At 50.3% G+C, this 27,908-nt stretch overlaps 1 protein-coding gene across 3 annotated transcripts in view; it reads right to left on the bottom strand.

Moving 5' to 3' along the window:
• Nucleotides 1-27,908, bottom strand: part of NSMF (NMDA receptor synaptonuclear signaling and neuronal migration factor) — a 92,379-nt gene that overhangs the window by 19,992 nt on the left and 44,479 nt on the right. For 2 of the 3 annotated variants that reach the window (XM_048823249.2, XM_048823251.2), the window contains exons 4-8: nucleotides 23,465-23,540; nucleotides 13,994-14,062; nucleotides 6,506-6,558; nucleotides 3,532-3,621; nucleotides 1,316-1,437 (exon numbers count right to left, since the gene is read on the bottom strand). In XM_048823249.2, the coding sequence (XP_048679206.1) occupies nucleotides 1,316-1,437; nucleotides 3,532-3,621; nucleotides 6,506-6,558; nucleotides 13,994-14,062; nucleotides 23,465-23,540 (410 nt within the window). The remainder of the gene's footprint in view (nucleotides 1-1,315; nucleotides 1,438-3,531; nucleotides 3,622-6,505; nucleotides 6,559-13,993; nucleotides 14,063-23,464; nucleotides 23,541-27,908) is intronic. The other variant, XM_048823250.2, reaches the window with a different exon arrangement.

Genomic DNA, 27,908 nt, shown 5'->3' with positions numbered 1-27,908 from the left:
CCAAAATTTATAACTGGTATCCATAGAAAGCTGGGATTCCTCCCCCTGCTGGTAACTAAAGCGAAATCCCTGCTCAGTCGGAATATCCTGGCCATTCCTCTGCTAGGCCTCCTGTAGCTCCTGGGCTCTTTGCCTGATCACTTTATCAGCCATACTAAGAAGCCCTCTCCACTCCTGGCCTGTCCTTTTGCACCCCGGCTGTAGCAAGGGAACAGCTCAGCAAGCCAGCCATCAACAGCACTGAGGGAGGCTAGTCAGCTTCACCAGTGAAATGTTAACTAAGGGAGTGCCCGGAGCATCAGCCCAGGGACAAAGCTCAGTGGGCGCATTTGCAGAAGTCAACAGCAGAGTGGGAGAACATGGCAAACGTACCATGTGCAAGGGGCCTCTTTTGGCCTCAATTGGGCATGAATTCTAACGACAAGATGCCAGTTTCTGCTTGTTGCTACCAGTGCATCTGTAATTAGATACATTCTTCCAGCCGCATTCACGGTAGATGTCACACCCTGTCATGGCTCCGCTGACACAACTCAAGTCCCTCCTTACCTAGACCCAGACAGTAAAAAAAGCATCAGGCCCCATATTTCCACTTCCTGTTAAACCGATGGGGAGATGTCTTTCCCTGACACCCCCACCCCTTGGACTAGGAAAATAATCTGCTTTGGTGGGGGGATTCCAGGGAAAGAATAAAATGGAGGAGTCCAAGAAAAGACAACCTCACTTAGTACCACTGTCCTCTGCATCAGCAACCCAACGGCATGCCAGAGCAGTGGCCCATTCAGATGAAGCATCAGCAGTGCCCTAATGGTTCTGCTGCCCAACTAGCCACTTGAGTAGGGGTCAAACCCAGAGTTCTGTACTCCATTTTTGCTCAGTCAACCGTTGTTTGCCTGAGTGGGGGCTAAGGAAGGATGTCAGGATTTGACCCTCCGTAAGGATATCACTAAACCAGACCAGCGAGAACAGAAGTAAAGAGGAGGGAAGGCTGAAGGGCCTAGCCTATAAGAACAGGTTAAAGAGCACAAAGGGCATTGTGGAGCTGCAGTGTACAAGTCAAATGAGGAGGCGAGAGTGTTTCTAACTGCCAGCCCTGCACACTTCCCCTAGGATGTGAGAACCAAGCTGGGTCATTTCCTTTCCATGCCTCATCACAAATGGCATCCTCTCTTACCCCCGAGTAGCCCCAAGAGAGATCTGAAGAGCTGTGAGGCAGAACTGGAGGTTCTGCCTTTCTTCCATGAATACCCTAATCAGCAGCTGTGAAAAGATGAACGAGGTTCATGGGCAAGGGTGAGAACATGGGAACAGCCCTCACCATTAGTTTTGGTGGAATAAAGTCATCTCCATCACACGCCATAGCTTCAAGTTCCTTCTCTGTTTCCCAGTTCAAGTCAAAGTCATCATCCAGAGCACAGCAGTAGTCCTGAAGATCATGGCCTGCCAGACAACAGCAGGACAGAAGCATTACACCAGGCACCAGGCCACAGAGCTTCTTGCATTCTCCACTCCTATCCTCCTGGCGAACTGGCAGGGTGACTAACTTGTTCAATGTATCACACACCACCAGACTTACAACCTTCATTCCCAAAGTGACAGGTCACCACAGGGACCATTCCAAAGGGTTCAGTGCTTCACCCCCGACCTCGGGCCATTTAACCTGACCGATAATGACAGGGTCTCCCTGTGCTGCAACTGGGGGCTGCCTGCAGCATGCGCAGGCAGAGCCACGCTGGCCTGAATCTAGCTAGCAGGACTAAACATAGCAGGGAAGCCACGACAGCATGGGCTGCAGCGCAGCCTGGCCCAGCTCGTCTGGGACCCTGGGGAAGGACTCGGGAAACGAGCCCACGCTAGCGTCCATGCTGCTGCAACTTCACCGCTCTAGGTGCCCGAGCTAGCTCGATGGAAGCGAGTGTGGGGCTGTCTGCACATGCTACAAGCCCACTCCTGACCGCGGTGCTCCTGAGAAGGAGCAATAATGCCCAGGGCTCCCTTATTTCAGCGGCAGCTTGAGGGCCGTGCTCCCTGGGCGCTGCATTCAGTCACTCTGGAGTTACTCAGTCAGTGCTAGATTCAGCTCCCACATGCTACCCACATGGAGCTGGAATCCTGCGGTTCACGAAACCACGGAGTTTGAACTGGCGTGTCGCAGGCAGGCTGTGGCAACGTGGCACCCCAGGATTCAGAGTTTCTTGGCAGGTCAAAGAAACTCATTGGACTTTTAGGCCCCACCAGACTGTAATGGTGCAGCCCTCTAAAGTCACCCAGCAGCTGTGCCCCGAAACCCCAGCGCTGCTACTAGAATCATCCTTCCATGGAGTGAGGGCTTGACTGGGGCTTGGCAGCACAGCAGTGCCGGCCTCAATCTGCTCCCATAAATCACTGCCTCATGTTGTCTGATGCTCCTTGGGGAAAACATACTTCAAAATCAAAATCAAATAATTGCACACGAAAGGCTAAGAATGGTTCCTGAAGCCACCGACTGAGGCAAGAGAGCCAAGCTGCCAGTGCTGGCCTGTGGGAGCCAGAGAGTCAGTGACAGGTGCAGAGGAGAACATACCCCTTCTGAAATGCCCCCTTTCCATTAGTATCAGAGATGGCTGGGGAAGGGGTAGAATTCAGATTGCCTTGGAACAATCAAGTCATGTTTTGAACTTGGTCCTTCTAGCACTTTCCCCACCCACCCTCTCCCATGATGCCCTCTGGGTTTGGAGAGTTGGTTTCTTGCTTATTAGTTTAACGATTACACAATATGATCCACCCCTAGAACAGGAAGGCCCAGGCCTACCTGATCATGAGAATAACTCCTCCACCCTGGAATACGTCAGTAATCTATAGGAATCCAAGGGTTTGCAGTGGTTTCACCACATTCTGGACTATTTCTAACATGCTGAGACAAAACAACAGCCCCATTATAAAGGCAGGGAGAGGACACTGGGGATCCCTGGGGACATCTGCACCCAAGCATCTGATCCCCTATGCAGAGCGTTTACACAGTGTGGGCGGGGTTACCTATGTGAATCCTCTGCAGGGCCATGGGAGCCCAGGTCCCTCCAGGAGACCATCTCTGCTGTAAAACTTTAAATCCAGACTGTGCCAGCTGCGGAGCTGTTAACCAAAGACACATCTCAAGGGTCACCTCTCCTGTGCTCCGAGTTCCTGCCAGCCTGGGATAGGTAGGCACTAAGTGCGGGGCCCGCATGTGCCCCAGCCTGCCTCACTGCGATCGACTGACCCCTGGAGTGCTGACTTGTGTGAACATGGCAGTGCAGTGCTGTGGTTGGCCCTCATGGAACACGGGAAGTGGCGACAACTCTATGGGCCACACTTTGCTGGGCACTCATTCTGCAACCAAAGAGCATCAGAGTAAGGCTACGTGTGCATATGCGGAGCATTAACTACTTCGCTCTAATGAAAGGAAGCAATCACAGGGGGCAAGAACGATGGACAGTTCACTCCTAGGAGATTCCAGTCCATGCCTTGGTTGGCAGCTCTGGCCATGGGAAGAAGCTCAAAGGTCTCAGAACTCACTTTCTCGAGAGTCATGGAAGGAATCAGCTTTGATGGGAGTTGGGTCACTCCAAGACCTGCTGAAGCTTCTCTCTCGCCGCTCACCAAATGCTAGGATAAAATGAAACCAGGACATTAACAGACGCCAAAGCCACCGCTGCTCTGCCAGCAAAACAAAACACCCAGCAGGGTTCCATCAAAGCTAAAGATCACAAACACCCTTGCTTATTTGTTCTTCCATGTGACAAACAAGTGCCCAGCTTATGGATGATGGCATGCAGAGGTGTTAATTTCTGCACACAAGTGCGTGCTGGTGAGTGAGACATAGAAGAGGAATTTGGTAATCTGCCCCTAAATGTTATTGCCCAAACTTGAATTTATTAATTATAGTTCCAACATCTCCAGGCACATGCACTATAGAATATGAGAAGATCCTTCTTATGTGTTGGGGTGTTTCCCAAGATGTGGGGGGCACACCTTTGGGAGAGATGTAAAGGACTAGCTGGGAGGTAGAGGGACACATATAAGCTTTGCAATTGTTCCGCAGCCTCAGCTTTCATTTTTAAAACATATCCCTTGAAAACATGACCTGAGTGTCATCCGCAATGTTGTTTGCCTGAGTCTGCAGAGAGCCTGAAACAACAGCTCTGAGATGAGGTGTTCCCAATGCATTTCAAAGGGCGCTAACACTGTTCATTATTACACTACTTGTCAAAGGAAGCGTCTAGACGGCTATTGGGGCGTGACTGCAGTTTGACATGACACACTCAGACTACTTTAATCTGGCTAGTTCAGGGGCCGAAGCGGAGGAGCACGGGCTGGACCCTGGGTAATCTCCCGGAGGCTTAGGCAGTCTCATACAGCCCACGCCAACGTGCATGTTGCTGTAGCTTCACTCTTCCGGTAACCGAGCCAGGTTAAAGCTAGCTCAAGTATGTCAGCTCACGCGGCAATTACTCACCAGGACGGCATGTAGACATGCCCTCAGTGTGGACAAAAGGAGGGGAAGGGTCATATTGGGAAGACAGCGCCCCCCGGAGTGGTGGGTCATTCTCGGCAGGCCTTGGCCAGCAGCACAACAGCACCAAGAGGGAGCACAACTGGTATCACCTGCCTGAAGGGGAGCTCAGCTCTTGAGAGCTTAGTAAATCCTGGATGACTGTGTGCTGCGCACTCGATTCTTGCCCCAAAGGCAATGGCCTCCCTGGAGAAGCCCCCAGGAGAAAACTGGAGCAGGCCATCATGGGTGGCACACACATGCTGGGCTGAGAGCTGAGCTGCCCTTGCTGATAGGGCTTGTGGGCCGGGAGTAAACGGTTCACTGGCAAGAGAAAAATGTGGCAGTGTGACTGCAAAGGGCACCACTTCCCCAAGCATCGTCCAACGCTCCCCTCTGCTGCTGACTAGCTCACCAGCCCCTAAGACCAGCCATCTTTCATGGGGTTCCCCTCTTTTGCCTCCACCTCCTCCCTTCCACACATGGCCCATTTGGTCATGCTCCTCACATCTCTTTTCCTTCTGCATCCCTACCCATCTCACACCTCCCCATGAGGGGTTCTCCCTCTGGGTCCTGGTCTTGGAGGCAGCGAAAGAAGCAGGTGATTCCCGGAACCTGGGCTCAGCAGTGGCAACAGCTGGGAGGGTTGGTAGGAAAGCAGCCTTCTCTGTGGGGCAAGTGCTACTGGGCTCAGTGGTAGGGGAGAAGAGAGAGAAGGTACCATAGGGCTCAGCACCGGCAGAAGGGATGGGGGAAGAAAGCTGGAAAGCAACTCCCTCTGAGTCTGGGGTGCGGGCGTTCGTGGGCCCCCACCACCATGGTGCGTATAAATGGCCACTACTAGGAAAAAGGAGGGTGAAAGAAGGGGCCAGGGGCCTGTGCCCAACATCTGAGCTGCAACTCAGATTGCCTTGATAAGTGCAGAGGGAACTGCTGGCCGCAGGACAGGGTTCCGGCCCATACGTTTGCCACCCCATCTGATGGCTGTCTTGTCACCAAGCCCTTCCCGTCACCCTCCAGGCCCCCTGGATGTAACTCTCTTTATTTAAGCACAAACTGTCACACTCCCCAGCTGCCAGAGCCCACTAGTCACACTACAGTGGCAGAGCTGGGTTTTCCGCTTAGCTTAAATTTGGGCAGGCAGGAGGTGAGGGCATCAGGTGGGGAGCGGGGAGCGGGATGGGAGGAGAGAGGTGGAAAAGGGACAGCTCAGCCCTGTGAAAACACAAAGCCTCCTGGGTTTGTAGCTGTGCCCCATGAAGCAGTGAGAAGCCTGGCAGTCCTCATTACCTGCAGCATGTCTCTCAGAGTGACTTAATTAGGGAGTCTAACCCTGCAGTGCAGTGCAGCCCTCTCATGCACCCATCTCCAGCATTAGCGCGTACAGAAGACACATGCACCTGTGTCCCACACAGAGCTGCGGACCCCTTCCTGACTGCCCCTGCACGGCCCTAACAACAACATGGACTCTGCATGCTGGGGCTCCTACCCAGGCAGGGGAAGGGGCCTATGTCACGTCACGCTGCCTGCTATGCTATGCAAACACAGTTAAAGGCCAGTGTCATACATGGGGGGAGGGATAGCTCAGAGGTTTGAGCATTGGCCTGCTAAACCTAGGGTTCTGAGTTCAATCCTTGAGGGGGCCATTTAGGGATCTGGGGCAAAACTTGGGGATTGGTCCTGCTTTGAGCAGGGGGTTGGACTAGATGACCTCCTGAGGTCCCTTCCAACCCTGGTATTCTATGATACATTGGTGTGTATGGAGGCTTGGGAGACCAGCTGGCCTTCTCTTCTCTACACACAGCAGTGTGAGGGAGGAAAACCCCTTCCCAGCGCCTGTGCCAGGTGCTTTCCAGTTCTCTGCTAACAACAGACAGCAAAACAATGCCTAATTACAGAGGAATCTGGTTCCTCAGCACCTTTCTCCAGCCCCATGTCCCATCAGCATTAATCCTCTGCCTCCCACCTCCCGGCCACGCCTTGCAGCTTCTCACTCACTTTGTGCTTTCACCCGGCGGCTCCCCACCATGCGCAAATGCTTCCGAAAATTCCTGAAAGAAAAGGAACATAAACCCAGTGATGAGCGCTGGGGTCAGTAGCCAACTGGCCCGAGCAGTAGCAGTGGGGGGGTTCCCCTTTTCCAGGCATTTAAGTGCAGTCACGCACAGCAGAACTCCCAGAGCAACTCCAGCTACATTTGTTCAGTGGCCAGGGTGGGGCTCGTCTGCCAGCGGAGGGAAGCGGCTGTGTTCCCTTTCAATCCCGGTGCCACAGAGCTGCTGTGCATCAGCCATCCTCACACAGCTTCCTCTGGGCTGTTGCCTCCACTCTCCCTGAGTCACGTTTCCCCACCTATCTCCCCATAGCCCCAGAGCCCTTAGCTGGTAAAGGGCTCGAGGAGCTGCCAACTCTTCCCATCCACTTGGAAACCAAAGGCAGGTATTCCACTCCTCCCTGCCCCAGACACTACAGCAGGAGTGCAGAGGTCCTCTTCACCCCCCATGCTCGCGCCACACTCACAGCTCTGTCCATTCCCAAAGCACATGGGGGGGTGCTTCCAGTGGTAACATTCACTGACATTAGTGACTTGAACGCTAGGCAGGTAGGTTTCTGCGCCGACCCCAGGGGCCTCTTCCGTCTTTAAATTCCACTCCAGGGTCAGGGCAGGTGGTGACAACCCCTCACTGGTCTGGATTGCCCCCAGAATGTGACAGTCATGAAGCAGGAAGGTTCCCTATGGGCAGGTGTTTCGCCTCTACTTGCTAATAGTGCCTCTCTCAGCATGTACCTTCCTGCTTGGGATTCACAGGCCAGGGGATGGGTGGGGATACAGAGAAAGCAGAGACCCCAGAGGTAAAGGATGCCACAGGATGGCACCTTGATACATGGCAACTTCCCCAAGGGGAAATCACCCCAGACTCAGTTCTACACGAATCAGACTTGAGTGTCAGCAGCTGCCCTGAGAGGATAGCTCCACAGCCCACGGCAGGGAGCCTCCCAGCACTGCACGATGGAGGGGCTCAGGCTAGCGCTCTTAATAGCTGTGTAGACAGCACTTTAAGCCACAGCTCGAGTGGGGGCTGAGTTTGGGAGCCCAGCCCCCTCCCCATGCTTCAGAGCTCAAGCCTCAGCTTGAGTCGCAACTTCAAGGCGCGGTCTACACAGCCATTGTCAGGGCTCTAGACCACTTCTATTGGCCCAGGTTGGGAGCTTGCTGCCGCGGTCTGTGTAAATACGCCCCGAGAGAGACCAAGGCTGAGGCCCAAACGCAGACGGAGCCCCAAGGGTACGCCGTGCCACCTCTAGGTTCCCCAAGACTGACACGGACCCACTGAGGCTCTCACCTGCTCACCACAGTGAGCATGGAGCAGTACGTCAGAGCTGGCTCCAAGGGGACTCAGCGGGTGTAATTCACACATGTGGGAGGGGGCAAAGAAAAGTCTCCATTCTACTTCAACTTGCTTCTCTGTCTGGCTCCTTGGTGTGTAAATTACTCTCATCTGGCACCTGGCAGGACTGATCAGCTTTACCGGGAGGTCACAATATTCACTATCCTGGGTCAGGCCACAGGTCCCTTTTAGATGGGTATCCAGTCCCCGGCTCTGACCTAGACTTGTGGCTTCCTAAACACATACTGCCCCTGGCTATTGTGCAGTGCTCTATATGGAGTGGGGGCAGGATTCCTTCCTGATCCCTGTGGCAACTGGCCAGTGCCTGGCCAGAGATGTCAGATCTGATTACACGTGAGATGTCAGTGTAACATGTCATTCTCAAAAGGAAATGGCCACATTTCTGGAAGGGAGCCCAGTAAAATGCAGCTTTCAAACCTACGTTGTACCAGGTTAATGCCCAAATGTTTGCCCTTCCCTGCCAGAGCTAACATGCACTCGAACCACTCAGTGCTAATCTCAACCACTCAGTCTGCTGTAACCAGCTGTGGCATTAGCAAAAACATTCCATCAAATGCTCAGCTCCCCTTGCAGGGTGGGCCCAGCCCCCTGGGAACAGGGCTTTGCAATATGATAGCATTCTCTCACTGTGCTGAAAACGACAAGGACAGCATGATCTGTCCCTAAGTGAGAGCTCTGGGCTGCGCTCCAGAGACATCCCCTGAGCAGTGCTGAGAGCAGCACTAACAGGCTCTTGTGGGAGCTATATCCCACTCTCCAGAGCTGGAGGGAAGGTCACCATGACACAAAGCCCGTGGGAGATCAGGAGAGTAAATGTGGTAGTAAAAGGACCCCTTCTTCTGCCCCTCTAGAAAGAAATGCTCTGGAAAGGAGTGACATGATCCCACCTAGCTGCCTTCAAGGAAGCAGTCCGGGCCCCTCCATCCTTACTGACTTGTGCAAATGTGTCACTCTGCCTCGTGTCTGACCTCTGTCCTTATCCATAAGGAGCAGCCGAAGAGTCAAGGAGCAGCAGCATTTACCCTTGGAAGAGCGGAAGTCACCTGAGATATGATGAGCCCTACCCAGGCCTCGTGGTGTGGGCGCTTAGGGCGAATTATCAATACCTGCACTCACCAACACAACACAATCTGATCTTTTAACTTGTCAAAAATCTCTTCATCCATCCAAATGCAATAAGCAGCAGTTAAGTTAAAAATGGAAAGAGACGCTATTTGTTATTTCTCTTCCTAAATATAGCTGCCACTGCCAGCACCAACTTGCCACCACAGTCTCTACTGCCACAACTCCATACCCTGGGAGGCATTCCGCCCAACAGATTCTTGAGACAGAGGCAGCCCATCCCAGGGTACAATTTCCTACACTACACAGCAGGCAGGTCTATGTGGATTGAGGAATTTTCATAGAATCATAGAAGATCAGGGTTGGAAGAGACCTCAGGAGGTCATCTGTTTCAACCCCCTGCTCCAAGCAGGACAAACACCAACTAAATCATCCCAGCCAGGGCTTTGTCAAGCTGGGCCTTAAAAACCTCTAAGGATGGAGATTCCACCACCACCCTAGGGAACCCATTCCAGTGCTTCACCACCCTCCTAGTGAAATAGTTTTTCCTAATATCCAACCTAGACCTCCCGCACTGCAACTTGAGACCATTACTCCTTGTTCTGTCATCTGCCACCACTGAGAACAGCCGAGCTCCATCCTCTTTGGAACCCCCTTCAGGTAGTTGAAGGCTGCTATCAAATCCCCCCTCACCTTTTCTGCAGACTAAACAAGCCCAGTTCCCTCAGCCTCTCCTCATAAGTCATGTGCCCCAGCCCCCTAATCATTTTTGTCGCCCTCCGCTGGACTCTCTCCAATTTATCCACATCCTTTCTGTAGTGTGGGGCCCAAAACTGGACACAATACTCCAGATGTGGCCTCACCAGTGCCGAATAGAGGGGAATAATCACTTCCCTCAATCTGCTGGCAATGCTCCAACTAATGCAGCCCAATATGCTGTTAGCCTTCTTGGCAACAAAGGCACACTATTGAGTCATATCCAGCTTCTCGTCCACTGTAATCCCCAAAGTCCTTTTCTGCAGAACTGACGCTTAGCCAGTCGTCCCCAGCCTGTAGCAGTGCATGGGATTCTTCCATACTAAGTGCAGAACCCTGCACTTATCCTTGTTGAACCTCCTCAGATTTCTTTTGGCCCAATCCTCTAATTTGTCTAGGTCAGTCTGGACCTTATCCCTACCCTCCAATGTATCTACCTCTCCCCACAGCTTAGTGTCATCCGCGAACTTGCTGAGAGTGCAATCCATCCCATCATCCAGATCATTAATGAAGCCCCCAGGACTGACCCCTGGGAAACTCTGTTTGATATTGGCTGCCAGCTAGACATTGAGCCATTGATCACTACCCGCTGAGCCTGACGATCTAATCGCCTTTTATGATGAGATTACTGGTTCTGTGGATGAAGGGAAAGCAGTGGATGTATTGTTTCTTGACTTTAGCAAAGCTTTTGACACGGTCTCCCACAGTATTCTTGTCAGCAAGTTAAGGAAGTATGGGCTGGATGAATGCACTATAAGGTGGGTAGAAAGCTGGCTAGATTGTCGGGCTCAACGGGTAGTGATCAATGGCTCCATGTCTAGTTGGCAGCCGGTGTCAAGTGGAGTGCCCCAAGGGTCGGTCCTGGGGCCGGTTTTGTTCAATATCTTCATAAATGATCTGGAGGATGGTGTGGATTGCACTCTCAGCAAATTTGCGGATGATACTAAACTGGGAGGAGTGGTAGATACGCTGAAGGGGAGGGATAGGATACAGAGGGACCTAGACAAATTGGAGGATTGGGCCAAAAGAAATCTGATGAGGTTCAATAAGGATAAGTGCAGGCTCCTGCACTTAGGACGGAAGAATCCAATGCACCGCTACAGATTAGGTACCGAATGGCTAGGCAGCAGTTCTGCGGAAAAGGACCTAGGGGTGACAGTGGACAAGAAGCTGGATATGAGTCAGCAGTGTGCCCTTGTTGCCAAGAAGGCCAATTGCATTTTGGGATGTATAAGTAGGGGCATAGCGAGCAGATCGAGGGACGTGATCGTTCCCCTCTATTCGACATTGGTGAGGCCTCATCTGGAGTACTGTGTCCAGTTTTGGGCCCCACACTACAAGAAGGATGTGGATAAATTGGAGAGAGTTCAGCGAAGGGCAACAAAAATGATTAGGGGTCTAGAACACATGACTTATGAGGAGAGGCTGAGGGAGCTGGGATTGTTTAGCCTGCAGAAGAGAAGAATGAGGGGGGATTTGATAGCTGCTTTCAACTACCTGAAAGGGGGTTCCAAAGAGGATGGCTCTAGACTGTTCTCAATGGTAGCAGATGACAGAACGAGGAGTAATGGTCTCAAGTTGCAGTGGGGGAGGTTTAGATTGGATATTAGGAAAAACTTTTTCACTAAGAGGGTGGTGAAACACTGGAATGCGTTCCCTAGGGAGGTGGTAGAATCTCCTTCCTTAGAGGTTTTTAAGGTCAGGCTTGACAAAGCCCTGGCTGGGATGATTTAACTGGGAATTGGTCCTGCTTCGAGCAGGGGGTTGGACTAGATGACCTTCAGGGGTCCCTTCCAACCCTGATATTCTATGATTCTATGATTCTATGATTTAGCCAGCTTTCTATCCCCCTTATAGTCCATTCATCCAATCAATACTTCTTTAACTTGCCGGCAAGAATACTGTGGGAGATTGTATCAAAAGCTTTGCTGAAATCAAGGCATATCACGTCCACCGCTTTCCCCATATCCGCAGTGCCAGTTATCTCATCTTAGAAGGCAATCAGGTTGGTCAGGCATGACTTGTCCTTGGTGAATCCATGCTGACTGTTCCCAATCACCTTCCTCTCCTCCAAGTACTTCAAAATGGATTCCTTGAGGACCTGCTCCATGATTTTTCCAGGGACTGAGGTGAGGCTGACCAGTCTGTAGTTCCCTGGATTCCCCTTCTTCTCTTTTTTAAAGATGGGCACTATATTTGCCTTTTTCCAATCATCCAGGACCTCCCCCAATCACCATGAGTTTTCAAAGATAATGGCCAATGGCCCTGCAATCACATCAGCCAAGTCCCTCAGCACTCTTGGATGCAGTGCACCCGGCCCTGTGGACTTGCGCATGTCCAGCTTTTCTAAATAGTCCTTAACCTGTTCTTTCACCACTAAGGGCTGCTCACCTCCTCCCCATGCTGTGCTGCCCAGTGCAGCAGGCTGGGAGCTGACCTTGTCTGTGAAGATCAAGGCAGAAAGAGCATTCTTCCGTTTTTTCCACATCACCTCTCACTAGGTTGCCTCCCTCATTCAGTAAGGGGCCCACACTTTCCTTGACTTTCTTGTGTTGCTAACATACCTGTAGAAATCCTTCTTGTTCCCCTTCACATTCCTTGCTAGCTGCAACTCCAGGTGTGCTTTGGCCTTCCTGATTACACCCCTGCATGCTCAACCAATATCTTTATACTCCTCCCTAGTCATCTGTCCAAACTTCCACTTCTTGTAAGCTTCCTTTTTGAGTTTAAGTTCACCGAAGATTTCTCTGTTAAGCCGAGCTGGTCGCCTGCCATATTTGCGATTCTTTCTGCACATTGGGATGGTTTGTTCCTGTGCCTTCAGTAAGGCTTTTTTACAGACCAGCACTTCTGGACTAAGCCCGACAATCCTGACATTTACCTGTGCAACCACCACGGACCCCTCCAATCCCCTGCAGTTGCTGCCTGAGGCAGTCTCTAGCCCCAGGGCTCCACTGCACATGCCCCTGTAAACAGGGACGTACAATGCCAAGGTGCACGTCCAGCAGCCGCGGCAGTGTTTTTGCCCATGCACCAGACGCATTTTCATGGTTAGTGCAATGCTGGAGCTCCCATCCTTACACCTCCTCCTGACAGTAGAAAGGACTCTGGAGTGAGCCTCTGAGATGGAGGAGGGTCTGGGATTGAATAGAGAGCCCCACTTTATGGCACTGACCCCTTAGTTCCGGGCAGGCAGCATAGTTAGCCGGGGAACTAAGAGCCAGAGAGAACCACAGGGGCCTGGCTATGTCCTGCAGCCTCAGTAATGAATCTACTTTATTCATTGCAACCAAATCCTCTCTCTTCTCCACCACAAGAGAGAATGCAAACTAACTTGGACCCCACAACCTGCCCTGATCCCTAGGGTCTGTGGGAGGTAAGGAGATGCATTGCATACTCCCACAAAGACCGCATCACTCTACCCTCCATTTACTCTCTCCTCTAACTACTCAGGGTAGGGCCCAGTAACCGAATTACCTGACCTCTGTGTACATCCATGGCTGGTGCACAGCTCAAATACTGCCAGGCTGGGTGAACAGTGATGACTCTCTCTTTTCTAACACAGAAATATCGCCATCTAGAGAACTCTCAGCCATCTCCTTTTTAAAGAAACACTGTCTAGTCATTTATAGGGTCTGTAATTGTCTCTCATTTCTCTCCATTGCTGATAAAAAAGAAAATTTTAGACACTAGAAAATGCCTTCTCTTCCCTGCCAATTTCTTCCTTTTGTGTTGCAGAAACATTGATTTTTTTTCTCCCTCTGTTTTGAATAGAACTGCAGTGAATATGGCTGTTTTTCACAGCTGTCATTAATTCAGAGTCTTATCCTGCCCATCCAGTTGCCAAAAATACACACGTGCTGGTGCATTTGTGACATTAGAAAGTTCAAAAACTGTAAATGGAAATGACTCGCTAGGCATTTAACTGGCCATCATCACACAGTTTCTGTAGCAATATAATTCATTGTATCTGTAAGTTATGCACCTACATTGTTACATATCTGAGCCTTAAGATCCTGTCTGTTTTGATTTGGAGCTTAAAGTACTTGACAGTGTCCCTTTAAGAAGACTGGAGACTGGCTAACTTGCTTACTACAGACTCATTGCCCTGCAGACTTTCAGCATGGCCACCTCTAGCATCCTCACTAAAACGGCAACACAGACAAGGGACAACCACGTTCAACATCATCAAGCGTCACTGATGACACCCGACGGGCCCACGCAACACCAGGCAAGGTTACAGGAAAACAGGCCCTACCTCTGAATAACAGCTGCCGAATCATTTTCTCGTTTCCGTCTCTTCCTCTCTGCGTAGCCCCTGAATGCCCTGGGAAACCATTTTAAGCCATTAACCAACTACACAGCTTTGAACTGAAGATGACATGAAACAGACAGACAGAGAGAGCAAGCTCTCACCAGACAACACAGAGAGAGAGGCATGACCCTCCCAACACAACAGGCTGGCTCTGCGGAAGAGACCCAGGTTGCATGGAACCACACAGAAGTCAGAGACTGGCTGAGAGGAGACCATCAAACCATTGTGTACTGGTTATTTACAGTTATTACAGGAGGCTGGGAAGGTGGCTGCTCCCAAAGCTAGCACAAGGATACCCAAAGTATGGCCTGCAAAATGGCTGACACTAGCCCTCACTCTTAACATGGAGATTTGGACCTTAGAGACTACAGATCCAGCATGCAACACCCAGGGGTGCTGGAACAATTTGTAGGGGGCGGGGGGTGCTGAGAGCCACTGAACTAAACTGTAAACCCTCTGTATGATGGAATCCACTTCAAGCCAGAGGGTGAGGCAGCTCCCCCGAGCACCCCTAGATCTAGCACCTATGGCAACACCTGTTCTTGCCTGGATCAAGTTAGGACAGAGCATGCTGGGACCTGTAGTCTCCATGTTAGAGATGAGGGTGACTGAAATCTGTTCTATTTAGGCATCCAGGTGCAGCCATCAATCATCTGGCAAGCTGACCATGCAGCCTTCAAGCAGGGGAAGCCCTAGAGAAAAATGAGATGGTGGGGGGTTCTGTCCAAGAGGTCAACAAACAAGGAAACAGAAACAAAGGCTGTACTTACGAGATGCTAGAGATCCCAGGAGAACCAGAGAAAAGAAAAGAGAAGAGACGTGCATTAGTGCTCAGCCACTGCCGGGCATTCTGCATATTGAATCCTCATTAGAGACGGGCAAATGTTTCTGAGGGATGGGAGGAAATGGCCTCTTCAAAAGATCTCCAAGTCAGAGCCTGATTGTGAAATCTGGACTCTTGGAGACAGCACGTGACCTAGTCACCCCTGAACTGGCAGGGAAGAGTAAAATCGGGCCCAGCCAAGACCACTACATTCCCCTGGAGCCAGAACCATGCAGGGGAAACCCCCCATGCTCTGGGAGCAACAAGTCCCAGGTGGTGCCTTCCGCGCCTTCGCTATGTGGGCTGCAGAGAGGAGCCAGCCAGAGCCCCCAGCTGGTCGGTCGCCGGCAGAAGCAGCCGAAGCAGGGACCTTTGGACATTCTGAGAACTTCTGTGGGTTTGCCCAGACTGTCCCTGCCCTGTGCTGATTGGATGTTTGCTCCAACTGCCTTCCCTCACAGTCTCTTCACTCCACACCTGCCCCTCTTACCCTCTTCTCTGCTCAAGGACCCTCTCGGCCTCTTCTCTTCCCTTTTCTTTCCAGTAACTGATCCCCTCATATGTCAACCCACCAAAAAATAAACCATGGCACTGCCATGCCATTTGCCATCATGTGATGGGTCAATCTGCCAGTGTGCTCTGTCCCTTCCCTGCCCAGTGTCTGCCTGGTGTGTTTAGAATTGTCAGCTCTGTCTGCTACTCTCGATACAGCACCTAGCATAATGGGGCCCCTTTCTTGGTTGGTCCTTAGGCAGTACTACAATAAACACATTAAATCATAGGTTTCAGAGGAACAGCCGTGTTAGTCTGTATTCGCAAAAAGAAAAGGAGGACTTGTGGCACCTTAGAGACTAACCAATTTATTTGAGCATGAGCTTTCGTGAGCTACTGATGAAGTGAGCTGTAGCTCACGAAAGCTCATGCTCAAATAAATTGGTTAGTCTCTAAGGTGCCACAAGTACTCCTTTTCTTTTTACATTAAATCATAGAATATCAGGGTTGGAAGGGACCTCAGGAGGTCATCTAGTCCAACCCCCTGCTCAAAGCAGGACCAATCCCCAATTTTTGCCCCAGATCCCTATATGGCCCCCTCAAGGATTGAACGCACAACCCTGGGTTTAGCAGGCCAATGTTCAAACCACTGAGCTATCCCTCCCTGCAATAAATAATAATAAAAATTAAAGCCCATAGGATGTGCTTACACCAGTGCGACACCTGAATGTGACCCATTGGGCTCAAGTGGCCGCTTCCCCACAAAGGGACGAAGGCATGTCCTGGCTTGCAGCGTTTATATTCTCCAGAGGAAGGCCAACATGGCTGCACTATAAATCTCACAGGTTACAGGAGCAGACAATGTGCGTATTACTCTAACACCACCGTCCTTGGAAATGGAGCCTGGGGACTCAGAGACATCTCTGGGATCTCCTTGGGTTTAAGGAACAGAGTTGAATACCCAGACATTTTAATCAAGATAGCGCCACGTTTCCTTGGGTCCTTTCCAGAAAGGGTCCTTAAAGTAGCTTTCCTCACAGAAAGATGATTGATTCAGACTCTCACAGCTCCATTTCTAGGGTTCTGTTTTCAGAAAAGCTCGGAGGGGTCCCTTCTGACTCTCAGAAGTCTAACTATTCCCATGTCACGTAGCGAAGATGACTGGAGACAGTGGAGGATGCTCCCAGGGGCAGAGGAAATGCCTGCTTGCTTTGTGGGCATTTTGGTTTATTAGAGTAAGTCTGTGAAAAACAGCTTATTGCAAATATTTATCAATTGCTATTTGCAAACAGTGAAGTGAGAATCCATGAAATTAGCCTCTAAGACAGCACATTGGGGCTCCTTAAACCTGCCTATCTCTATCTATCTCTATCTATCTATCTAAGCTATTTCTAACATGCCCAGCCTGCCTGTGGCAGCAGCATTAGATGGCAGGTGGTGCTAAGGGGTTCCACGTGCCCTGCCTTCTCAGCCTTAAGAAGGGTCATGAAGGACGAGAAGGGCAAAGAAGCTGTATGAGGACAGGAGCATAGCAAAGGTGGCAGACACAGAATGAAGAAGCTCATACTCATCCCCTGGGGTGAGTCTAGCATGCCAAAAAATGCAATCTGAACCCACCCACGGCTCTTAACCAGAACCTGCCAACCAGCTCTGATCAGGAAGTGTTTCCCCTGTGTAGGCTCATATGCCAGGCAAACGATGCAGGGCCCAGTTCAGGTGGTGGGTGAAAACTGTTCTCTGGTCCAGACCTCTTCCATACCTCAGCAACTCGTTCCTCCTGTACTGACCCTACTCCTCACCACTTCCTTGGGCATCTACCTGCCATCAGAGAGCTGGCCCCTGACATTTCTGATGTGGCTTCAGGAACATCCCAGGAAATGGCTTCTTTTCAGAGCTGGAATTAACCCCTCAGTACCGAGGTGGAGAAAGGATCAGGGTGCAAGGACGGGGCATGGGCAGGCATGCTTAATGATTAGAGTTGGGAGTCAGGGATCAGAGCCAGAGCCATAATCGGGATCAAGCCAAGGGTTGGAGCCAGGGTTGGGAGCCAGGGGTGTGGCATAGGAGCAGGGACCTGGAGCGAGGCATGAAAGCAGGAACCAGGGGGAAATGCAGATGTGGGATAAGGACGGCAGGAATCAGGAACAGCCAGGAAGGCAGGCTCAGGAGTTAGGCCAATAGGTAGAGTTGTAGCGACTGGCAGCCAGCCAGGAATTCACCTAGTTGCTCAGACAACTTCCTGTGCCTCCTCCTGGTTAGCATAGAGCATCCAGGCCAGTCGGTGGGGCTGGACATCTCCTCCCAAACAGGAGCTTTGTAGGTGGAGCCCTTGGTGAGCTGGAGCTCCAGCTCCACTAGTCCCCCTTTCCAGTGAGATGCTGAGTTGCAGCGGTACTCTGAGCGCAGCCTGCATTCAAAACCCATGATCCCTCACATGGCCCCTCGCCCACCCCAGGTAGCAGTGAGGCAGGTTTCCAGGGGCAATTTTTGTGGAAGGTATTTACCAGGTCAGGGGCAGGGATGTTCTCCGCCAGTTCCCAGGAACTTTCTTCAGGATTGCAGCCTTTCCAGTCCACAAGATACCAGAGTCTCCCCACATCTGATTCTGGCCTCAAGCATCTCGTGGACAATATACTCATAGTGGCATTGAACACATATTGGGGGGGGGCGCGTAGAGTGAGGATCGATGAGGGAATGGGTCCTGAATGTAGGGTTTCAGAAGAGATACAGGAAACTAGGTGTATTCAGAGGGAATGTGTTAAATTGAGTGATGTGACTGGATTAATTTGCAGGTGAGCTCAGTAAAAGCCAAGGAAGTGGAAGTCCAATTTTCTAGATAGCCTTCCGTGTGCAGATTTTTCATTAAGAGCCACATCCTCTGGCCTACTGAAAACACAGGCCCTCCTGTCATCAACAGTCCCATATTATTTGTAGCTCTTGGCATCTTCCAGGTGAACATTTAGGTAATCTTGGGTTTGACATTTCTGTTGTACCCAATCCAGGGTTGCTGGGTTTGAGAAATTGTGGTAGCTCCAGGTAAAACTGAGGGTGGAACCCACAGTTTGAAAATAAAGGGCTTTGTTCTCTAGAGGGGTGTTCTGCATTATTGTACGTGAACTCTGAACATAACAGCATTTCAGCAAGGACCAGACATTCCGGTGGAAGTTTATGTAGCATTGAAGATACTGCTTCAGGATCTGGTTGGTTCTGTTTGACAGTTGTCTGGGGGTGATGGGCAGAGGAGAGACAGGAGCAGATGCCCAAAATCTGGAGAGCTTCTTGCCAGAAGCAGGAAATAAATTGAGTACCATGGTTAGAGATGATGTGCTCTGGGAGGCCCTGGAGGCAGACAACTTGATCCACCCAGAGCTGGGAGGCTTCCTGGGAAAGGGTAGACCAATGCAGGGGACAAAAGGAGCCATCTTTGTGAAGTAGTCCATGACTATTGGAACAGTCATGAACCCACTGGACCCTGGTAGTTCTACTGCAAAATCTGGGGCAATGACTTCTAGGGGCCAGGTGGAGTCTCGAGGGTTGAAAGAGTCTGAGGGGATTATTGTGTGGTATCTTGGAGTGGATGCGAGTTGTCACATGCTTGTAGGGTTGTAGTCCTCAGAGGTCCAGGGGGAATGTATATATGACCTTTCACATAAGTTACCCCACCTTGGACATTGTGGGGTTCCCTAATTATGGCTGACCCTGATTGTGTGAGGGTTAAACAGGTCTTGGCGGGGAGCCAGGCACAGAAAGTTATGAGATTTGAGGATGCAGGAAGTTTTAGGGTTTGAGCCCTTTGGATCAGTATAACATTTTCCCTTCTGGGACAGGGCATTGACCTTGCTATTTTTGGGTCCTGTACAATAGGAGATTACAGAAGCACAAAAAGAATAAGGCCCACTGACGTTGTTGGTAGAGGGCCTTAGCCCTATGCAAATAGTCCAGGTTCTTATGATCAGTGTACACCTGGACAGGGTACCGGTCCCCTTCTAGATAAGTGGTGCCACTCTTCAAAGGCAGACTGAACTACCAAGATTTCTTTCTCCAAAATTTCATAATTTTGCTCCATGTGTGACTTTCCTGGACTAAAAGTTGAGGACCATGTCTTTGGGATAGCACTGCTCCTATGGCCAGGTTGGAAGCATCATTTCTATTATGATGGCTTGCGCGGTATCAGGGTTGACCAATAAATGAGTGATGGTAAATGTGAGTTTTAATTGCTCAAAGGCCTGCTGGGCCTCGGGAGACCAGAGGAACCTAGTGTTTTTGCAGAGCAGAGTCATGAAAGGGGCAATCCATTTGAAAACCTTGGGATGAACTGCCAATAGATGTTTACAGCCCCAGAAAACATCGTAGGACTCAAATGTACCATGTGCTGCCCATGCGAAGACTGCCTTTACCTTGAACAGGTCCATTTCAGTATCAGTGGGGGATTGGATGAACCCCTGGAATTCTTTGGGGGGACTATCAAAGGTGCAATTTTCTAGTTTAGCATAGAGGCCATGTTAGTGCAGCCTCTTCAGGATGGAACGGATGTACATGATGTGTTGTTCAGCATTGTCTGAAAAAATGTGTGTGTCATCCAGGTGAGCTACCACACATTGGCCCAGAATGTCCTGGAGTACGTCATTAATAAAATGTTGGAACATCGCAGGCATGCTTGTCAAACCACAGGGCACCACGAGATAGTCAAAGTGACTATAACAGATTTGAAAGGCAGTCTTCCATTCATTCCCAGCTCTAACATATGCCAGATTATATTCTCCCCAGAGGCCTAGCTTTGTATACACCCAAGCAGTGCTCATGTAGTCCATTAGCTTGGGGATCAGTGGTAATGGAGATTGGTTTCTAATAATAAACGGATTCAGCCGCCAATAATCCATGCCTCGTCAGAAGCGACCACCTTTTAAATGCATGAGGTGGATTTATGAATAAACCCACGGCTAGGTTCTCCTAAAAGATAGCTGTGCAGAGCATATGGTTAGAGTTCAGACTTGGCATGTGTATGCCTGAACAGAACTCTTACCCTGGGCAATCACAGTCTCTGTGCTGGAGAAAGGTGTCTGCGTCTTTTTTTCTCATTGTAATCACTGTATTTGGGTTGGAGTTAAGGACTGGGATCCGCAGGGAAAGTTCTGTTTGCTGCCCATTTCCTGCAGTCAAGCAGTGCTGCTGGTAGAATTCTGAGAGAAAGCTGACTTTTAGTTCATGCCAGTGGATAAGGGGGTTGTGGAGAGCCAGCCATGAGATGCCCAGGATCAGAGGGAAGTGCTGGGAATGGATGGCACTGAACGGTAAGATCTCTCAATGCCTGTGGACAGGAACTTCGAGAGGGACAGTTTCGGTGGCCACTGGCATGGAGGATAAGATGGACCTGTCAGTTATTGCTACTAGGTCTGGACCACAGGGCAATCTGTAGTGACCTGGCGGCTTCTGCATTGATAAAGTTGTCTGCTGCACCCAAGTCAAAGAGGGCCCACAGCAGAGGAAGTGGTTGAGGGTGTCGCGGGATTTGTAACTCACGTGGTACTTGTGGGTACAGTGCCAGGCGCCAGGAGCCAGCACACATTCCTGTCAGGACCCCAGTTCAGGGATCAGGGGACCATTCTGCCAGGTGCCCAAGCTAGCCATCTTCACTTAGCCTGGGCTGGCTTGTTTCACAGATTGCTTCAGTCTCGGTTCCTCATGGGGCAACTGGAGATAGCATGGCCCAGCTTGACACAGTGGCATCACTTGCCATGCCTCTCTTCAGGGGTGAGTTGCCAGTGCACCAGGTCTACTTGGTCTAGAGAATACTTAGTCCTGCTATGAGTGCAAGGGACTGGACTAGATGATCTCTGGAGGTCACTTCCAGTTCTATGATTCTGTAACTCTACTTGCATGCATTCAACTGGCAGAGCAGAATCCAAAGGGGAGGGGAGGTGTGGTTGGAGCTGTCAAAAATGGTTGATATTGCCTACTGGAGGGCATCCCAGTTTGACAGAGGACTGCTGGCTACCAACAGGGTGGAGGCCCAATCCAACTCCTCCCCAGTCAGCAGGCTGACCACCTGGCCCATCCTGGCCTTGTCAGAAGAGTATGTCTGCGGATGAAGCAAGAACAAGAGCTCATGAAGTTCAGGAAGCCTCGAGATTTGGAGCAGTTCCCATCAAAGCACTCAGGCAGTGGAAGAGCAGGTCCCAGCCTGGGTGACAGCACAGCCAGGTGGACCCCGAAGCACAGGATTCTCTGCTTGGAGTTGATGGGCTTGCTCCCACAAGGCCTGATTCTCAGCAGCCAGCTGCAAGTTCTATGCCTGCAATGCTCAGCTGCCTGTCTGGAGGCAGATTGCCTGCTTGTGCAGCACGGATGGCTCCGGGGGTCTGAGAAACTTCCGTAGGTCCATCCTCAGCTGGGCCCACTAGGGGGAGTGGATAGTGGCCCGAGCAAGCTGTCAGGACTGGGATAATGGGCGGCCAGGCGTAATGGATAGAGGTGGGAGCCAGGAACCGAACAGGCTGTCAGAGACAGAGTCAGAAGACAAGCCAAGGGTTGAAGTTGGAGTAAGAGTCAGGGGATGAGCTTGAGCTGGAGTCAAGCCAAGTGTCAGAGCTGGAGTTGGCAGCTGGGCCTAGGGCACAGGAGCAGGGACCTGGAGCAAGACAGGAAAGCAGAAACCGCGGGTAGATGGGGATCTGGGATGAGGAGGGCAGGAACTGGTGGGAAAGCAGGGCTCAGAAGACAGGCTAGTAAGCTGGGTCCATGCTGGTAGCTAGCTTTGGATTCACCTAGTTACTCAGGCAACTTCCTGTGCCTCCTTCTGGCTTCAGTAGTGTGTCCAGGCCATTTGGTGACGCTGGACATCTCCCCTAATCAGGACCTTTGTAGCTGGAGCCCTTGGTGAGCTACAGCTCCACTAGACCCCTTCTCCATGGGCTCTGGTGAGCTGCCAGGTGGCAACCGTGGTCTGAGCACTGCCTATGGACCGGGTTTGAGACCTGCAATCCCTCACATAGAGAGGGGGAGAAATGGAGAGAAGAGGGAGCAATGGAGAGGGAAGAGAAGGGGACAGTGAAGATGGGGAATGCGCGGGAGGAGAGGGGGAAGAGCATTAGAGTGGGGAAAAGGCTCCCTCAGTTTCCCTCTCCATCACATGTCACTGTCACTGGAATACTCTTGTTATTTCAGCCTAATGGGAAACACTTCAGGGATTTCATTAAGGAAAGAAAAATGTTCCTGTCAATGGCCTTGATGGGAGCCAATTCCAGCTCTACTCGGCCTCCCAGTGGCAATTTCCTCCCAACACACAATAGTCTGGGGGCACCTGAGCCCAAGTACAGGCTGGAAGGGAACAAAGCTGCTCCTAGTTCAGATCAGATCTCTCCACTCTGGTTAGTTTAAGTCTTTGTCTCTCTTGCTCATTCGCAGGCCTCGTGCCAGTGCTGTGGAACCCAGGGCCTCCCCCAGCAGTGACAAGAGCAAAAGCCACCTAGTCCCATGGCCTCAGCTGAGGTAGCAGCAGCAAAAGAAGCAACTGAGAAGTGCCTGGGCTGATACTCCTGCAGGAATAACATCACCGACAGTTCTCTCCACAGGCCACAAGCCAGGGTGTGTTGCCCACACATCAAGCAGAGGAAGCACATCATAAATTAGAGAGCTAATCAAGAAAGAAGTTAACAAAGGGGGGAATGAATGAGTCAGAGGGCGAGTCTACACTACCACTTAAGTCAATCTAACTTACATCGCTCAGGAGTGGGAAAAAGACACCCTCCCCCAAACCTAGCTTCTGCCTCTGGCCAAGGTGGAGTAATTATGCCGACGGGTGCTATAGTAGACCTAGTATAGTAGATCTAACGTAGACCTAACCTGAGTAAACAAGGGAGAGCGAATGAGTGACTGAAGTAGTGAACGAGCCTGAATAAGCAAGTAAGGGAAGACGGGAGAAAGAAAAGGACTGCGTTATGGTCTAGCTCCACACTCACCGCCCTGCCCACCCAAACACACCATTGTGCCAGCCACAGAACTTGGCTGTCTGAAGCTTCGACACCCTCCGACGCTGTCGTGCACGGGCCCACCCTAACTATGAGAAAAAAGATTGGTGCAGCAACAGCCATTCCACTTACGCTTGCACAGTTGTAGTAGCAGTTTGAAAACTGAAGAGGTTCTCCTTGGGGAACCAGGTCCGTATGGGAACATCACCTGGAAGAGACAGAGCTAACACTGAGTGTCCACCAGACATAAATGGGTTTCACACAGATGTAGTTAGTGATGGGGACATCTTCCAAAACAGTCTCCCACTGCACTTCTTCTCAACAACCAAATATGCTTGAAGGCTGGCAATTTCTTTCCATTCATAGGAAAGAATCCTGAACACAATTTGCTACTTCTTCCATGCCAACAGAAATTATCTTTTACCTTCTGTAGTAATGTGAAAGACCAGCTGAGCTGGAAATACACATGAGCCTCACCAGTACTGTGCCCTGTGCTAAATGGGACACTAGAGATGTTTGTGCATGTGTGTCGGTTTGTGCACATGTAACTGCCATGTACTTTATGGACTGGACTGTACCTTCTCCAATGTGTTTGCCTAATGTGTTACTCTGAAGGGAAGCTATCCTAGGGAGACAGATGCCTCTTGAGATAGGAAAACTGGGAAGCAATGTCACCAGTTCTAGGCCATGTATATCTGGATTGTCCCCCCTTTAGAATTCAAATGGAACATTCGATAGGAAGACTGGAGGCACCCGAGACACCCAGAACTCATTTGGCCCCCTCTGTGTATAAACTATCCTGCATCAACCAATGGCTGCTTTTTTCCCAGCTCCCTTGCAACAGGACATCAATCTCCACATCATTGCTAATGACGAAGAGCTTGAACAAAATCATTACTGAGCATTGAGTCTGCTTGTCCCAGACACACAAACAGAAACCAATGCAAAATGGAGCACAGATCTTAAACAGTTTATATCTGTTTGTGATCCTTAAACCCACAGCCATCAGGTGGGGTTCTGAATTCCTGCCTATCCCACGATTAGATGAAGAGCTCCTACTGAGTAGATGCCTCAGGGACTGATAGTGTGATGGACTGTCATTATGCTATGGAGGCTTTCAGCTTGAGGACACTGGTTCAGATTCAAACCAGGAAAACAGTCAATACCATCTGACAACAGGTCCTGGAATAGCCTGGATGAAGGGAGCTGCTAGTCTCCATCTACTTCCCGGTAAACAGGTGTCCACATCACAAAAGACATTAATTGCCCCCACCGGTCCCCAGCCTCAGCAGAGAGAGTGAACAGGAGGATTGAGCTATACTTTCACTCCTAAGAATGGTTTCAGAGGAACAGCCGTGTTAGTCTGTATTCGCAAAAAGAAAAGGAGTACTTGTGGCACCTTAATTGGTTAGTCTCTAAGGTGCCACAAGTACTCCTTTTCTTTTTACTCCTAAGAATAGTTCCAGTATGTCAGGGTTGAGGAGCAGTGGCATCCAGGAAGTGTCTGCTATCCTTGCTTGGTAATTAGAGAGTGGATTTCAGACTCCAAGGCTCATCTGGCAGGGTAAACTTTTTGTTTATAAGCATGAAGTTCTCCTTTTCTTAAAGCAGGTCATAATCCACCCAATCTGAGAGTTGCAGTGTAAACTGAGAGTTGTAAATATCAATCTAACCAAAAAACAACAGCGGTGCAGTGCTTTTCCTGGAGTTTAATGACCAGTTGCTATAAGCAATTGACCTAAATTGCAGCTGATGGATCCACTTAATTATTAACCCCCACAAAATGACTAGAGTCAGTGCAGTTGTTGCTACTGTACGGTGAAAATTGGAGGATGGTCATAGGCATAGGGAATTATTTAGGGGTGATGTTGTCTGAATTGGCAATGATGTCCTCAGGGAACGGATGGCCAGGATCCCCTGGGGGACTAACTTGAAGGGGAAAGGAGTCCAGGAGAGCTGGCTGTATTTCAAGGAATCCCTGTTGAGGTTACAGGGACAAACCATCCCGATGAGTCGCAAGAATAGTAAATATGGCAGGCGACCAGCTTGGCTTAATGGTGAAATCCTAGCGGATCTTAAACATAAAAAAGAAGCTTACAAGAAGTGGAAGGTTGGACATATGACCAGGGAAGAGTATAAAAATATTGCTCGGGCATGTAGGAATGATATCAGGAGGGCCAAATCGCACCTGGAGCTGCAGCTAGCCAGAGATGTCAAGAGTAACAAGAAGGGTTTCTTCAGGTATGTTGGCAACAAGAAGAAAGCCAAGGAAAGTGTGGGCCCCTTACTGAATGAGGGAGGCAACCTAGTGACAGAGGATGTGGAAAAAGCTAATGTACTCAGTGCTTTGTTTGCCTCTGTCTTCATGAACAAGGTCAGCTCCCAGACTGCTGCGCTGGGCATCACAACATGGGGAATAGACGGCCAGCCCTCTGTGGAGAAAGAGGTGGTTAGGGACTGTTTAGAAAAGCTGGACGTGCACAAGTCCATGGGGCCGGACGAGTTGCATCCGAGAGTGCTAAAGGAACTGGCAGCTGTGATTGCAGAGCCATTGGCCATTATCTTTGAAAACTCGTGGCGAACGGGGGAAGTCCCGGATGACTGGAAAAAGTAGTGCCCATCTTTAAAAAAAGGGAAGGAGGAGGATCCTGGGAACTACCGGCCAGTCAGCCTCACTTCAGTCCCCGGAAAAATCATGGAGCAGGTCCTCAAAGAATCAATCCTGAAGCACTTACATGAGAGGAAAGTGATCAGGAACAGTCAGCATGGATTCACCAAGGGAAGGTCATGCCTGATTAATCTAATCGGCTTCTATGATGAGATCACTGGTTCTGTGGATGAAGGGAAAGCAGTGGATGTATTGTTTCTTGACTTTAGCAAAGCTTTTGACACGGTCTCCCACAGTATTCTTGTCAGCAAGTTAAAGAAGTATGAGCTGGATGAATGCACTATAAGGTGGATAGAAAGTTGGCTAGATCGTCGGGCTCAATGGGTAGTGATCAATGGCTCCATGTCTAGTTGGCAGCTGGTGTCAAGTGGAGTGCCCCAGGGGTCGGTCCTGCGGCCGGTTTTGTTCAATATCTTCATAAATGATCTGGAGCATGGTGTGGATTGCACTCTCAGCAAATTTGCGAATGATACAAATCTGGGAGGAGTGGTAGATACGCTGGAGGGGAGGGATAGGATACAGAGGGACCTAGACAAATTGGAGGATTGGGCCAAAAGAAATCTGATGAGGTTCAATAAGGATAAGTGCAGGGTCCTGCACTTAGGACGGAAGAACCCAATGCACAGCTACAGACTAGGGACCGAATGGCTAGGCAGCAGTTCTGCGGAAAAGGACCTAGGGGTGACAGTGGACGAGAAGCTGGATATGAGTCAGCAGTATGCCATTGTTGCCAAGAAGGCCAATGGCATTTTGGGATGTATAAGTAGGGGCATTGCCAGCAGATCGAGGGACATGATCATCCCCCTCTATTCGACATTGGTGAGGCCTCATCTGGAGTACTGTGTCCAGTTTTGGGCCCCACATTACAAGAAGGATGTGGATAAATTGGAAAGAGTCCAGTGAAGGGTAATAAAAATCATTAGGGGTCTAGAACACATGACTTATGAGGACAGGCTGAGGGAACTGGGATTGTTTAGTCTGCAGAAGAGAAGAATGAGGGGGGATTTGATAGCTGCTTTCAACTACCTGAGAGGTGGTTCCAGAGAGGATGGTTCTAGACTATTCTCAGTGGTAGAAGAGGAGAGGACAAGGAGTAATGGTCTCAAGTTGCAGTGGGGAGGTTTCGGTTGGATATTAGGAAAAACTTTTTCACTAGGAGGGTGGTGAAACACTGGAATGCGTTACCTAGGGAGGTGGTGGAATCCCCTTCCTTAGAAGTTTTTAAGGTCAGGCTTGACAAAGCCCTGGCTGGGATGATTTAGTTGGGGATTGGTCCCGCTCTGGGCAGGGGGTTGGACTAGATGACCTCCTGAGGTCCCTTCCAACCCGGATATTCTATGATTCTATGATTCCTCTGCATTAGCCGGCCAGATTGCCTGAAATGTCTCAACATTTCTTTCAGTGGCAGCATCACATCAGCAGCTGCACAAGAGACAAGAGCCCCTAACCCCCGAGAATGGAGTTCAGATACCAAGGGGATGAGACTGGTTTAGACTGAACTGCGAGGCAGCACAATGATATTGCAGCATTAATTCTCACCAGGAATCCCTACAGTGCAGGGCAAGAGCAGAACTAAAATTCAAGCCTTTGGGGAAATGAGGGAATAGATTTCTTGCTTCCACTCGTTGCTAGGGGCACAGTTCCAATAACTTTTGCTCTTGCCCTGTGTGAATGATTTGCTATGCAACATTTCATGAAATCTGTTGCATTTCCACTCTGTAGCCCTGGGTTTGCCTTCGGCTGTAACACTAGGGTACAAGTGTGAAATTCAGCTTGCGAGGGCTACATCTACACTCCAGCACTTAGAGCAGCATAGCCGCACCGACGCAGCTTGTTGTGGAGATGCTCTAAGCCAGGGGTGGGCACACTTTTTGGCCCGAGGGCCACATCGGTGTTGCAAAACGGTAT

Source organism: Caretta caretta, chromosome 16 (genome assembly GCF_965140235.1).
Source record: "Caretta caretta isolate rCarCar2 chromosome 16, rCarCar1.hap1, whole genome shotgun sequence".
NCBI classification, from domain to species: Eukaryota; Metazoa; Chordata; order Testudines; family Cheloniidae; genus Caretta; species Caretta caretta.
The sequence above is the reverse complement of the archived record's forward strand: the minus strand, read 5'-3'. Positions and strand labels throughout refer to the sequence as shown.